General features: G+C 40.3%; 1 protein-coding gene across 5 annotated transcripts in view; it reads right to left on the bottom strand.

Annotated features, from left to right (window-relative positions):
* Positions 1–13,197, bottom strand: part of LOC140717185 (TBC1 domain family member 22B-like) — a 339,243-nt gene that overhangs the window by 208,268 nt on the left and 117,778 nt on the right. For all 5 annotated transcript variants that reach the window (XM_073030478.1, XM_073030479.1, XM_073030477.1 and 2 more), the window contains one exon: positions 10,647–10,717. In XM_073030478.1, the coding sequence (XP_072886579.1) occupies positions 10,647–10,717 (71 nt within the window). The remainder of the gene's footprint in view (positions 1–10,646; positions 10,718–13,197) is intronic.

Here is a 13,197-nt window from a genome sequence, read left to right on the forward strand (position 1 = left end):
TAACCATATGCCAAAAGGAATAGAAGTCCCAAAATATCTCCAGTTGACCAATTCTTTGCACTTAAAGGTTCGCAGGTAATTGCTTTGAACAACATTACCATACAATTCCAATTTCCACAACAATAAATTAATTCCAGACCACATCTTTCAGAGATTTATCTTCACACCTCCGGGAACATTGACACAACTAAATAAAGATGCACAGCATTTGTCTATCAATGCATTACAATGTTAGAATCCTCGTGGAATACTTCGATAAGAAAACTGTGAACAGCTCAGAGACGAGAGAAAATCTGCAGATGCTGGATATTCAAGCAACACACACAAATTGTTGGATGAACTCAGTAGGCCAGGCAGCATTTATGGACAAGAGCGAACAGTCAATGTTTTGAGCTGAGCCTCTTCATTCTGACCTGCTGAAGTACTTGGAAAGATTAAGGACAGAACTGAACTACTCCCGTACACAGTGGAGATGGCGCCTGATGTCATCTTAGAGACAACACATCCATCAGTTGAGGAAAGCAGTCAATTGTTAAATAGGAAGTTGTCCGGAGCTGTTAGAAATACCTCTTGCAGTCCCAGTTAACTCCTACAAACCCCCATGGAGGAGGCCCCAGAACCTGAGATTGTTTTACAGCCACAAGTCTCACCTGCCAAGCAGAATGAGCCCTCTTGTCAGGACAGACGTTACCCCACAAGAGTAGAAATCCCCCATAGCCATTAGATATGTAGGTCAGAATGGGACAATTTAAAATTAATATTCTGTGGATGTTTACATAGTAGTTGTATTATACAGTACACTATATAGAGCTAAGCAGGGAAGAGTGTTGTGTATTTAATATTTCAGTGAAGGGCATCCGTCATGATGCTACCACGTCATAAGTGCACGCCTCATGAGAGTAAAAACTAAGCATACACGAGTTTTCCCCAGCTCTATGATTTCCTTTCAATTAGTTTTGCGTTTCAGAATTACAAAACGTAACACCAGGTAGCACAATCAACAACCAACAACTCATTAGCTACATAAAACTTCCTTGGAAAGAATATGGTTAAATCTTTCAGTTTATTCATGACTAAAGTTTAGAGTAGTTTAACAACAGATATGTAGAGACTTGATTTTCACAAGTAAACAAAGAAAATATTTCAATCCTCTATTCTTACTTGCATTAAAAGAAGCCCACAAAGAAAAAAAAATTAAAATCTAAGACTGAATAAAGTTGCCAACCGATGGTGCAGCGGCATCTGCACCGGACTTCAAGGCAAATGGTTCAGGGTTCAAATCTGGCCGGTTCCTTGTATGCTGGGTTATGCTGGCTAGCTAGCTACTTGGCCTCATAAAAAAGACAAATGCTTAAAAAAAAGGCAAGGTTGCCACCTGATGCACCACAAGGCACAGAGGGGAACAACAAATTGATTAAAGTAGTCAAAAGTTTAAATGAACTTACGGTATTTCAAGAATCCAAAGGTAGATCAACAAGAGATCTTTATCCATTACTAATTAGTAATTAGTATGTAAACAATGCAAATCTATTCACTTTCAATTGCTTTTCATTTCCTGTTTTTTTTAAAAAGTCTTTTTGCATGCTTTTCAAAAGAATTTATATTGGCAGCACACAAAATGATAGAGGCAGCATCTACAGAGAAAAATGAACAGTTCACATTTCAGGCTGAGACTCTATATCAAAATTGGAAAGAGAGAGGGCAAATGCCAGAATAATAACATGGTGGAAGGAAGCGGAATATGATAGATAACTGGTGAATCCAGGTGAGAGGGGAAGGTGGATAGGTGAGGGGGGGGAGAGTGGAAATGATGTGAGGAGCTGGGAGGTGGGAGGTGTCAGATGGAAGAGGCAAAGGGCTGAACAAGATGAAGTCTAACAGAACACAGTAGACTATGGAATAAAAGAGGTGGGAACCAGAGGGAGGAAAAACATGGGTGATGCTGAAGGTTAGGGGGAAGAGAACAGGTGAAAGGTCAAGGTCAAAGCAAAAGGGAAGATGGCACGGGTGAGGGAAGACACAGTGGAGTAAGTTGCCATAGTTACAGAAATTAATGTTGGTGCTAAAGAGATACAAACTACCAAGAAAGAATAGGAGGTGTTATTCCTCTGATGTGTCTCTCACTTCATCTTGACAACATAGGCAGCCATGAACAGATATGAGAATGAGAACTGGAATTAAAATGACTAGCAACTATGAGATCCTGGTGATTATAGCAGATGGAATGAATGTGCTCAGTGTAGTGATATCCCAATCTGCATCAGGTCTCACCAATATAGACGAGGCACCCGATGCAATGTGATACCGAAGGAGTTATAGTGTATCCTAAGTGCTGACTCTTCTGGAAGGACTACTTAGAGCCCTGAATGATGGTGAGGGAGGAGGTGAAGGTACAGGTTAACAATTTAGCTTGGTTGCAGGGATAAATGCCTAAGGGGAAATCACTGGGGAAAGACAAGCAGACAAGGGAGTTGCAGAAAGAGTGATCCCTGCAGAAAGTGGAGATGGCAGAACGTGCGGGTGAAAAAATATGTTGTATGCAAAAGTTTGTGGGGTGATAGGTGTCCCTGTTACGTTAGAAGGGGAATGGGTGAGAGCAAACATTTATGATGGAGGAGATGCAAGAGAGGGCTGCAGTGACGGTAGTGAAAGGGAAGCTCCCTTATCTGAAAGAAAATAAGGACTAGTCATAGAACGCTATAGCACAGAAATAGCCCATTCTGCCCACCTAGTCTGTGCTGAACCACTGATTGACTAGTCCCATCAACCAGTACCCAAACATGAGCCTTCCATGTACCTATCCAAATTTCTCTTGAATGTTGAAATTGATCCCATATCCATCACTTATGTTGGCAGCTCAACCCACAATCTCACCACCCTCTGAGTGAAGTTCCCCCTCAAGTTCCTCTTAAACTTTTCACCATTCAAACTTAACCCATGACCTCTGGTTATTGTTTCACCCAACCTCAGTGGAAAAAGCCTTCTTTCATTGATCCAATTTATACCCCTCAAATTTATATACCTCTATCAGATCTCCCCTCAAATTTATATACCTCTATCAGATCTCCCCTCAATCTTTTATGTTCTAGAGAATAAAGTCCTAAACTATTCAACATTTCCCTAAAACTCAGGTCCTCAAGTTCCAGAATATCCTTCTAAAATTCTCTGCATTCTTTCAGTCTTACTTACACCTTTCCTGTAGGCAGGCGACCAAAACTGCACACAGTACTTCAAATTAGGTTTCATCAACATCTTATAAAATCTCAACATAACATCCCAATTACTGTACGCAGTATCTCGATTTATGAAGGCCAATGTACTAAAAGCTTTCTTTTAAGACTTTATCTACCTATAACATCACTTTACAGGAATCGTGTAACCCCCTACCCTGGTTGTTCCTCCCAAGTGCAAGACTTGTCTATATTAAATCTTATCTGCCACTTTGTCAGCCCATTTTTTCAGCTGGTACAGACTCTGATGCAGGGTTTGATAATCTTCCTCACTATCCACTACACTTCCAATCTCGGCATTATCTGCAAATTTGCCGATCCAGTTTACCACATTATCATCCAGATCATTGATATAGATGACAAACAAGAACTGACCCAGCACTGATCCCTGTGGCACGCCACTAGTCACAGGCTTTCCGTCAGAGAGGCAACCATCTACAGTCACTATTTGGCTTCTTCTGTGAAATTAATGCCTAACCCAATTTACTACCTCATCTTGAATGCCAAGTGACAGAACCTTCTTGACCAACCTCTCATGCAGAACCTTGTCAAATGTCTTGTTAATGTCTATGTAGACAACATCCACTGGCTTGCCTTCATCAACTTTCCTAGCAAATTCCTCAAAAATTCTGTAAGATTGCTTAGACATTACCTACTATGCACAAAGCCACATTGACTATTCAGTCCCTGTCTATCCAAATACGTATATATCTAGTCTCCTAGAATACCTTCAAGTAGCTTTCCCAGTCCTGATGTTAGGCTCACCGGCCTATAATTTCTTGGCTAATTCTTTGCACCTTTCTTAAACCACACAACAACGTTAGTTATCCTCCAATCCTCTGGCACCTCACCTGTAGTTAAGGATGTTTTAAATATCTCTGCTAGGGCCCCAGCAGTTTCTACACTAGACTCCCATAGGGTCTGAGGGAACAGTATATCAGGCCCTGGAGACTTATCCACCATAACATTCCTCAAGACAGCAAACACCTCCTCCGCTCATATGTATAGGGTCCATGACCTCACTACTGCTTTGCCTCATTTCTGTAGACCCAGTGTCCACCTCCTAAGTAAATACAGGTGCAAAAATTCCATTTAATATCTTGCCCATCTCTTTCAGTACCATGCATAGATAACACTCTGATCTTCCAGAGGACCAATTCTGTCCCTTGCTATTCTTTTGCTCTTAATATATCTGTAGAAGGCCTTTATATTCTCCTATACTTTGTCTACTAGTGCAACCACATGGTTTTTGTTAAACCACCCTGATTTCCTCCTTAAGTGTTTTCTTGCATTTCTTATACCCAAGAATCTCACTTGTTCCCAGCTGACCATACCTGCAATGCCCACTCTTTTTCTTCACCAGGGCCTCAATATCTCTTGAAAACCAAGGTTCCCTAAAACTATTATTCTTGCCTTTCATTCTGACAGGAACATACAAACTCTGCATTCTCAAAATTTCACTTTTGAAGGTCCACTCTTTACCAAGTACATCGTTGCAAGAAAGCAACATATCTGAATACACACTTTGTCAGATTCTTTCTAATAGCATCAATTTAGAATCTCAACCCAAGGACCAGATTTATACTTTTCCATAATTACCTAGTAACTCATGGTGTTATATCACTATATGCAAAGTTTTCCACTACACAACATCTGTCACTTGTTCTGTCTCATTCCCTAATATAAGATCTAGTATCACTTTCTCTCTAGTTGGGACTTCTAAGTACTGATTATGGAAATTTTCCTGAACACATTTGACTGTCTTTTCCATCCAGTCCTTTTACAGTATGGAAGTCCCAGTCAAGTTCAAATAACCTACTAACACAACCTTCTGTTTCTTGCAACAGTCTGCAATCTCTCTACAAATATGCTCCTTTCAATATCGTGGACTACTGGGTGATCTATAATATAATTGCATTAATGTGGTCATACCTTTCTTATTCCTCAGTTCTAACCACAAAGCCTCATTTGATGAGCTCTCCAGTTTATCCTGACTAAACACTGGCATGACATTTTCCCGGACAAGTAATGCTACATTCCTGCCTGTCACATCTAAAATGAAACCTTGGAATATTGAGCTGCGGTCCTGCTCTCTTTAGACCAAGTCTCACTAATGGCTACAATATCATAATTCCACGTGTCGATCCATACCCTGAGCTCATTCACCTTTTGTACTATAATCCTTGAAATGAAATATACACAGCTCAGAAGACAAGTCCCACCATGCTCAACCTTCTGATTTCTAACCTTGTATGTAGATTTAACAGCATCTTTCTCCACAACCACACCACTATCTGTTCTGGCTCTCTGGTCCCCATTCCTGTGCAAAGCCAGATAAAACCCTCCCATGCAGTACGAGCACACATTCTCTCTTGGATATTAATCTCCCTCCAGTTCAGGTGCAAATCTTCCCTTCTGTGCAGGAACCAGCTTCTATGGAAGGGTGCTCAATGATCCAAACAACTGAAGTCCTCCTTCATGCACCAATTCTTTAGCCAAATGTTAAACTGCATGATTTTTCCTATTTTTGGACTCATAGCATGTAGCATGGGTAACAATCCTGAGATCACAACCCTGGAGGTCCTTTACTTAACTTTGCACCTAACTCCATGACCTCACTTTGCAGGATGTTGTCAGCCATCCTACTCATGTCCTTGGTATCTACATGGACCATGACCTCCAACTACTCATCCCTGCCACGAGTAGAATGCTGTGCACTCTGTCTGAGATGTCCCTGACTTTGAGACTCAGGAGGGTACAATCCATCCAGGAATCGCATTCTCATCCACAAAACCCCCTTTCTGTTCTGCTAACCAACAAATCACCTATTACTACGGCTCTCCTCTTCTCCCCCTTTCCCTTCTGGGCCACAGATCCAGGCTCAGTGCCAGAGACCTCCTCGCTGTGACTTCTCCCTGGGTAAATCCCGTCCCTCCACTCCCCCCCATCCCCCCCAAACAGTGCCCACAGCAATATACTTATTGTTGAGGGGACCAGGCACAGGGGTACTCTGCACTATTCCTTTCCCTCTCCTACCTCCTGCAACTTCATAGTGACTACTCCCTGTAGCTCCTATCTATTACTTCTCATTCTCCCATAAATCAATGAGTTGTAGCTCGGTGCACTTTGTGCAGCTTTGTGTAACTATCAGGGAGACTTGAAGCTCCCACACCTCACAGAAGGAAAATATTATTAACTCTGGACCAATTCTCAGTCCACTAGCCATGTACTAAATGGAAAAAATAAAATTTACTAAAAACATACTTAAGAGCCCGAGTCTGTTCTCACTCAAGCATGCCCACTGAAAACAGTGGCTCACTCACACTAAAGCTGCTCCAGCACATGTTAGATGTCCTGGAATGGAAAGCTACATCATGAGAACAGACGTGGTGAAGACCAAGAAAACTGAGAAGGAAGTGGCAACTTTTGAGAGGCAGGATGGGAAGAAGTGTAGTCTAGATAACTGCGGGTGTCAATGGTTTTGTAAAAAATTTTGTTAGATATTCTTTCTCCAGAAATGGACACAGAGGAGAGAGCAATAATGAACAATTTTTTGTCCCAATTAATGACCACATGGTTACAGCTCTAATTTGTTGTCAATGAAATCAAATAGCTTCCACTGTATAGGAGCCCAAGATATATAACTAAAGGATAGCCTAAGCATCAGATATCCTGAAATTCAACTTTGCATTCCAAACCATGAATCAAAAAAAGAATTTGGCCCCAATCCTTTGTTCACGTTAAATGAGTATCACAACCAGGGATTTTGAAAAATGCAACTGAATTTTTATTTGTGAATTGCATGCTCTTTTTCACAGTAGAACCCAAACCACAGGGAAAATTGTAAAGGATGAAAAACTGAACTGCTAGGTTGACTGGGCCTCTTCAGAGTAAGAATAGTGTTACCTGGCTGATACACAGTATTAGATTTACTCCACACATATCACTTAGTGTAGAAGCCAAAAAGTTCCACTTTACTCACATCTGAGCACAAGACGTTCCTCTTCCACATCTTTACAGTATCTTTTAAGTGTTGCTTGCAAGCATTTTACAAGCAAAGATGTGCTTTTTTTGCCAGGGCTTCTTCCTTCCCACTCTTCCATAAATAACCTTTTTGTGCAAGGCCCTAGAGACTGTGGAACCATGAACTTTATCTCTAGTTGCAGTCATTGACTTCTGCATCTCACTCAGAGTGACTGTCGGTGTCACCGTTGCCTCTTACAAGTTCCATTCTTCTCCAATGATGAAACTTAGCGGCACAGCCTGACCTTGGCAGTGTGACTGTGGTTTCATATTTTTCCCCACAAAGGACCACACTGAGCTCCATTGTATGTTTAGTGTCTTTAAGAGAGTCTTGTACACTTGGCAGATTTGTGCTTCTCTGTTATCATTTCCCTGACTTGCTTTCCATGCTCTTTTGTCTTCATTTTGGTTGGTCTGTTGAAAATCTACCATACCGTAGGACCTTACGGGGGGGGAGGGGGGTGTATTTCTTCATGTGATCTTCCGATTTTCTACATCAACAAATTCGATGAGTTACTAAGGAAATATACAGTATGCAGCTGAGGAAGCTTAAAGTAGTAATGACAAAGGGGATAAATACTGTTTCACCCTCAACTTTGTTTTTTTATTTTTAGTAAATTGTTGGCAAGTCTTGGAATTTTTCTTTTGATTTAACAATGCACAATGCTCAAAAAATCCTACTTCAATGTACTTTAAATATCAAAAATGAGAGAGTAAAATGTGAAAATCTCTGTGGAGGCTGAATACTTTCTCAAGGCACTGTAAATAATTTAGTTTATTCAATCATCTCCATGTTTAATGGCAATGTAGTCAGCTTTTCATCTAGTGGTGCAATACTGGCTCCTCATTCTAAAACTAATACACCCACAACCAGAATAAAAATGATTGTTAGGAAGTTTCTGAAGACTTCTGATTAAAACCCAATTTGTTTCTGCTAATTTTACCTCTTGTTGCAAAAACATTAAACTGTATGCAATACCTCTAAAAAGTATTCACCCCCATCCCCCGGGAAATTTTCATGTTTTATTGTTTTAGAACAATGAAACACAATGAATTTAATTTGTGTTTTTTTGACACTGATCAACAGTAAAAAGACTTTTGTGTCAAAGTGAAAACAGATGTCTACAAAGTGATCTAAATTAATTACAAATATAAAACACATAATAATTGATTGCATAAGTATTCACCCCCCCCCCCCCCAAAATGACACATTCAATCATCACTGGTGCAGCCTATTGGTTTTAGAAGTCACATACTTAAATGGAGATCACCTGTGTGCAGTCAGTGTTTCAATTGATCGTAGCAAAATACTCATGTATCTGGAAGGTCCAACTGCTGACGAGTCAGTATCCCAGCAAAAACTACATCACGATGACAAAACTACACCCCAAACAACTTTGCGAAAAGCACAAGTTACAAGATGGATACAAGAAAATTTCCAAGTCACTGAATATCCGTTGGTGTACAGTTAAGTCAATCAGCAAGAAATGGAAAGAATATGGCACATCTGTAAATCTGCCCAAAGCAGGCCATCCTCAAAAACTGAGTGACCGTGCAAGAAGGGGACTAATGAGGGAAGCCACCAAGAGACCTACGACATTCTATGTTCTAACTCTGGAGGAGCTACAAGCCTTAGAAGCTGAGGTGGAAATGACTGTCCATACAACAACTGTTGCCTGGGTGCTTCACCAGTCGCAGCTTTATGGGAAAGTGGCTAAGAGAAAACCACTGTTGTAAAAAACTCATGAAATCTCAGCTAGAGTTTGCCAGAAGGCCAGTGAAAGATTCTGAAGTCAGCTGGAAGAAGGTTCTATGGTCTGATGTAACCAAAATTGAGTTTTATGGCCAGACTAAATACTATGTTTGGTGTAAGCCAAACACTGTGCAGCATAAAAACACAAAATCCCTACTGTGTAGCATAGTGGTAACTACATTAAGCTGTGGAGATGCTTCACTGCAGCAAGCCCAGGAAGGCTTGTGAAGGTAGAGGGTAAAATAATGCAGTAAAATACAGGAAATCTTGAAGGAGAACCTGATGCAGTCTTCATGAGAACTGGGAGAAGATTTGTTTTCCGGCAAGACAATGACCCCAAGCATAAAACCAAAGCTACACAGGAAAGGCTTAAAACAACAAAGGTAATGTCATGGAGTGGTCAAGACAGAGCCCAGACCTGAACCCAATTGAGAATTTATGGCCGGACTTGAAAAGGGCTGTTCACTCAGATCCCCATGCAATCTGACAAAGCTTGAACAATTTTGTAAAGAAAAATGGGGAAAACTTGCCATGTCCAGATGTGCAAAGCTGATAGAGACCTATCCACAGACTCAAGGCTGTAATTGCTGCCAAGGTGCATCTACTAAATACTGACTTGGGCAATTATTTTGCACTTTAAATTTGTAATTAATTTGCATCACTTTGTAGAAATCTGTTATTATTTTGACATGAAAGGGTCGTTTTCTGTTGATCAGTATCAAAAAAGGGCCAATTTAAATGCACTCAGATTCTATGTTGTAAAACAATAAAACATGAAAACTTCCAAGGGGTTGAATTCTTTTTAAATAGGTTCTATATATTTAAAAATCAGGGTTTCATATAAGATAAAAATTGCTTTTATATGCTTAACTGTATGCGCCAATTTACTGACAGCTTGCTTTCTTTTTGATATCCATTTACTTTTTCTGCTCAAGGTAATAACTCATGTTGACTCTATCCCAAATGTCAGATTTAAAACCTTAGCAGAGCAAAAAAAAATCTAATGACCATGGATGATTTTTGTCTGCAAGGTACTATTTAATGGGCATACTGCTGCACCCATAATGACCTCTAGTGTTCAACAAAATCAGTTCCTCAATATAATACTTTAGAAAAATATTACTGTTTAACTAACAGTGCACATCAGTTTTTATTACAACCTGAATAAACAGATACTGTTACCACTTACACTTGCTTACTTTCTCCTTCTTTATCTGTTTAATTACCAGTGTAGTGATTCATAACCATGAATAAAATTTGCATGCATTTTATGCCACATCTTTGTACAAGTTTATATTTTGTTAATTCTCAGAAAAATCAAGAAACTGGCAATATCATTGCTTAATAGCATTCTCTAATTTATGTTGCAAATATGTTTGAAAAAAATTCCACAGTACTCTTAAGCATGGATATTCAGCTTTAAAAAAAACTCACCAGGTACTTTTTTTTTTGCAGATTTCTTCAAACAAAAACTATCTTGCCGTGTAGAAGTCTTCAATTTCTAAGCCACTGATTATTACACAAAGACACATCTATCATGGCTTGTTCAGAACTATTAGAAACTCTTTGGTGCTTAGAATGGAATTGTAATTGCTTTACCTTGCTTTTCATACCAGCACATAAATTCCAATACGACTTACCGATAGAAGTCGCCACGTAACAGAACGGACATCTCGTGGAACACCAGACCAACTGTACTTCCTCAGCTCTTCTGTTAAAAGAAAAATATCCAGGAGAAGTTGAATTACAAGTTCACACCAGTTCCCTTACTAAATACAAAATTTCATAACTAACCTAACATGGCAGTTAAGGAGCCCAAATATGCTTTGAAACACACACAAAATGCTGGAGCTTAGCAGGTCAGGTAGCATCTATGAAAATGAATAAACCATATAACCATAGAATCACAGAACATTACAGCACAGAAACAGGCCTTTTGGCCCTTCTTGGCTGTGCCAAACCAGTTTTCTGCCTAGTACAACTGACCTGCACCTGGCCCATATCCCTCCATACACCTCTCATCCATGTACCTGTCCAACTTTTTCTTTAATGTTAAAAGTGAGCCCGCATTTACCACTTTATCTGGCAGCTCAGTCCACACTCCCACCACTCTGTGTGAAGAAGCCGCCCCCCCCCCCCATGTTCCCTTTAAACTTTTCCCCCTTCACCCTTAATCCATGTCTTCTGGTTTTTTTCTCCCCTAGCCTCAGTGGAAAAAGCCTGCTTGCATTCACTCTATCTATACCAATCATAATTTTATATACCTCTATCAAGTCTCCCCTTATTCTTCTACACTCCAGGGAATAAAGTCCTAACCTATTCAACCTTTCTCGGTAACTCAGTTTCTCAAGTCCCAGCAACATCCTTGTAAATCTTGTCTGCACTCTTCCAACCTTATTAATATCTTTCATGTAATTCAGTGACCAAAACTGGACACAAAATTCCAAATTCGGCCTCACCAATGCCTTAAACAACCTCACCATAACATTCCAACCCTTATACTCAATACTTTGATTTATAAAGGCCAATATACCAAAAGCTCTCTTTACTACCCTATCTACCTGTGACACCACTCTTAGGGAATTATGTAACTGTATTCCTAGATCCCTCTGTTCTACTGCACTCCTCAGTGCCCTGCCATTTACCTTATATGTTCTACCTTGGTTTGTCCTTCCAAAGTGCAATACCTCACACTTGTCTGTATTAAACTCCATCTTCCATTTTTCAGCCCATTTTTCCATCTGGTCCAGATCCCTCTGTAAGCTTTGAAAACCTTCCTCACTGTCCACTACACCTCCAAACTTTGTATCATCAGCAAATTTACTGATCCAATTCACCACATTATCATCCAGATCATTGATATAGATGACAAATAACAATGGACCCAGCACTGATTCCTGTGGCACACCACTAGTCACAGGCCTCCACTCAGAGAAGCAATCCTCCACTACCACTCTCTGACTTCTCCCATTGAGCCAATATCTAATCCAATTTACTACCTCACCATGTGTACCTAGCAACTGAATCTTCCTAACTAACCTCCATGTGGGACCTTATCAAAGGCCTTGCTGATGTCTATATAGACAACATCCACTGCGTTCCCTTCATCCACTTTCCTTGTAACCTCCTCGAAAAACTCTGATTTGTTAAACATGACCTACCACGCACAAAACCGTGTTGACTCTCCATAATAAGTCCCTGTCTATCTAAATACTTGTAGATCCTATCTTTTAGTACTCCTTCCAATAATTTACCTACTACCAACGTCAAACTTACCAGCCTAGAATTTCCCCGGATTACTTTTAGAGTCTTTTTTAAACAAAGGAACATTGTTTAACAGCATCCTTGCCCTCATCTGTAACAGGATCCTTAACACCATTTACAACTAGATCCTTATCCCCAGAAATAACAGGATCCTTATCCCCATCTAAAACAGGATCCTTATCCCCATCTAACAATCGACATTTTGGGCTGAGACCCTTCATCAGGACTGGAAAGGAAGGGGGAAGATGCCAGAATAAGAAGTTGGATGGAGGGGAAGGGGGACAAGTTAGAAGGTAATAGGTGGAGCCAGTTAAGCTGGGAGGTGAACCCCTTCCCTCTTCTTCAATTAGCCACTCTGGCGCCTTACTACTTCTCCTCACCTGTACCACATCCCCCTGCCCTTTCTCCAATGTCCACCCTCCTCTTCCATCAGATTCTTTCCCCTCCAGCCCTTTGCCTTTTCCATCTATGACTTCCCAGCTTCTTACTTCATCATGTCCCTTCCCCACCCACCTGGCTTCACCAATTACCTTCTAGCTTGTTCTTCTTCCTCTCCACATCACCCCTCCCCCTTCCTTTCCCATCCTGATGAAGGGTCTCAGCCTAAAACATCGACTATTTTATTCACTTTCATAGATAATGTCTGAACTGCCGAGTCCCTTCAGCATTTTGTATGCATTGCTCTGAATTTCCAGCATCTTCAAAATCACGTGTTTTTGCTTTATTTTCCTGGAAATTATTCTAATTTTCCCTTTTCCATAGAACATTATTTTATCAGCCTTAATTCTAGTAGTTTCCTTCAACCAGTAAAATGAAAACACTAATCAGTCAAAAGCATGCTTCGGCTTCGTGAACAATCAACATTTTGTCATCAACCCTGAAAAACTAAAGTTAAGATGGCACGTGAATACTTGAGTTGGGAATTAT

Source organism: Hemitrygon akajei, chromosome 27 (assembly GCF_048418815.1).
Source record: "Hemitrygon akajei chromosome 27, sHemAka1.3, whole genome shotgun sequence".
In the NCBI taxonomy this organism is placed as follows: domain Eukaryota; kingdom Metazoa; phylum Chordata; class Chondrichthyes; order Myliobatiformes; family Dasyatidae; genus Hemitrygon; species Hemitrygon akajei.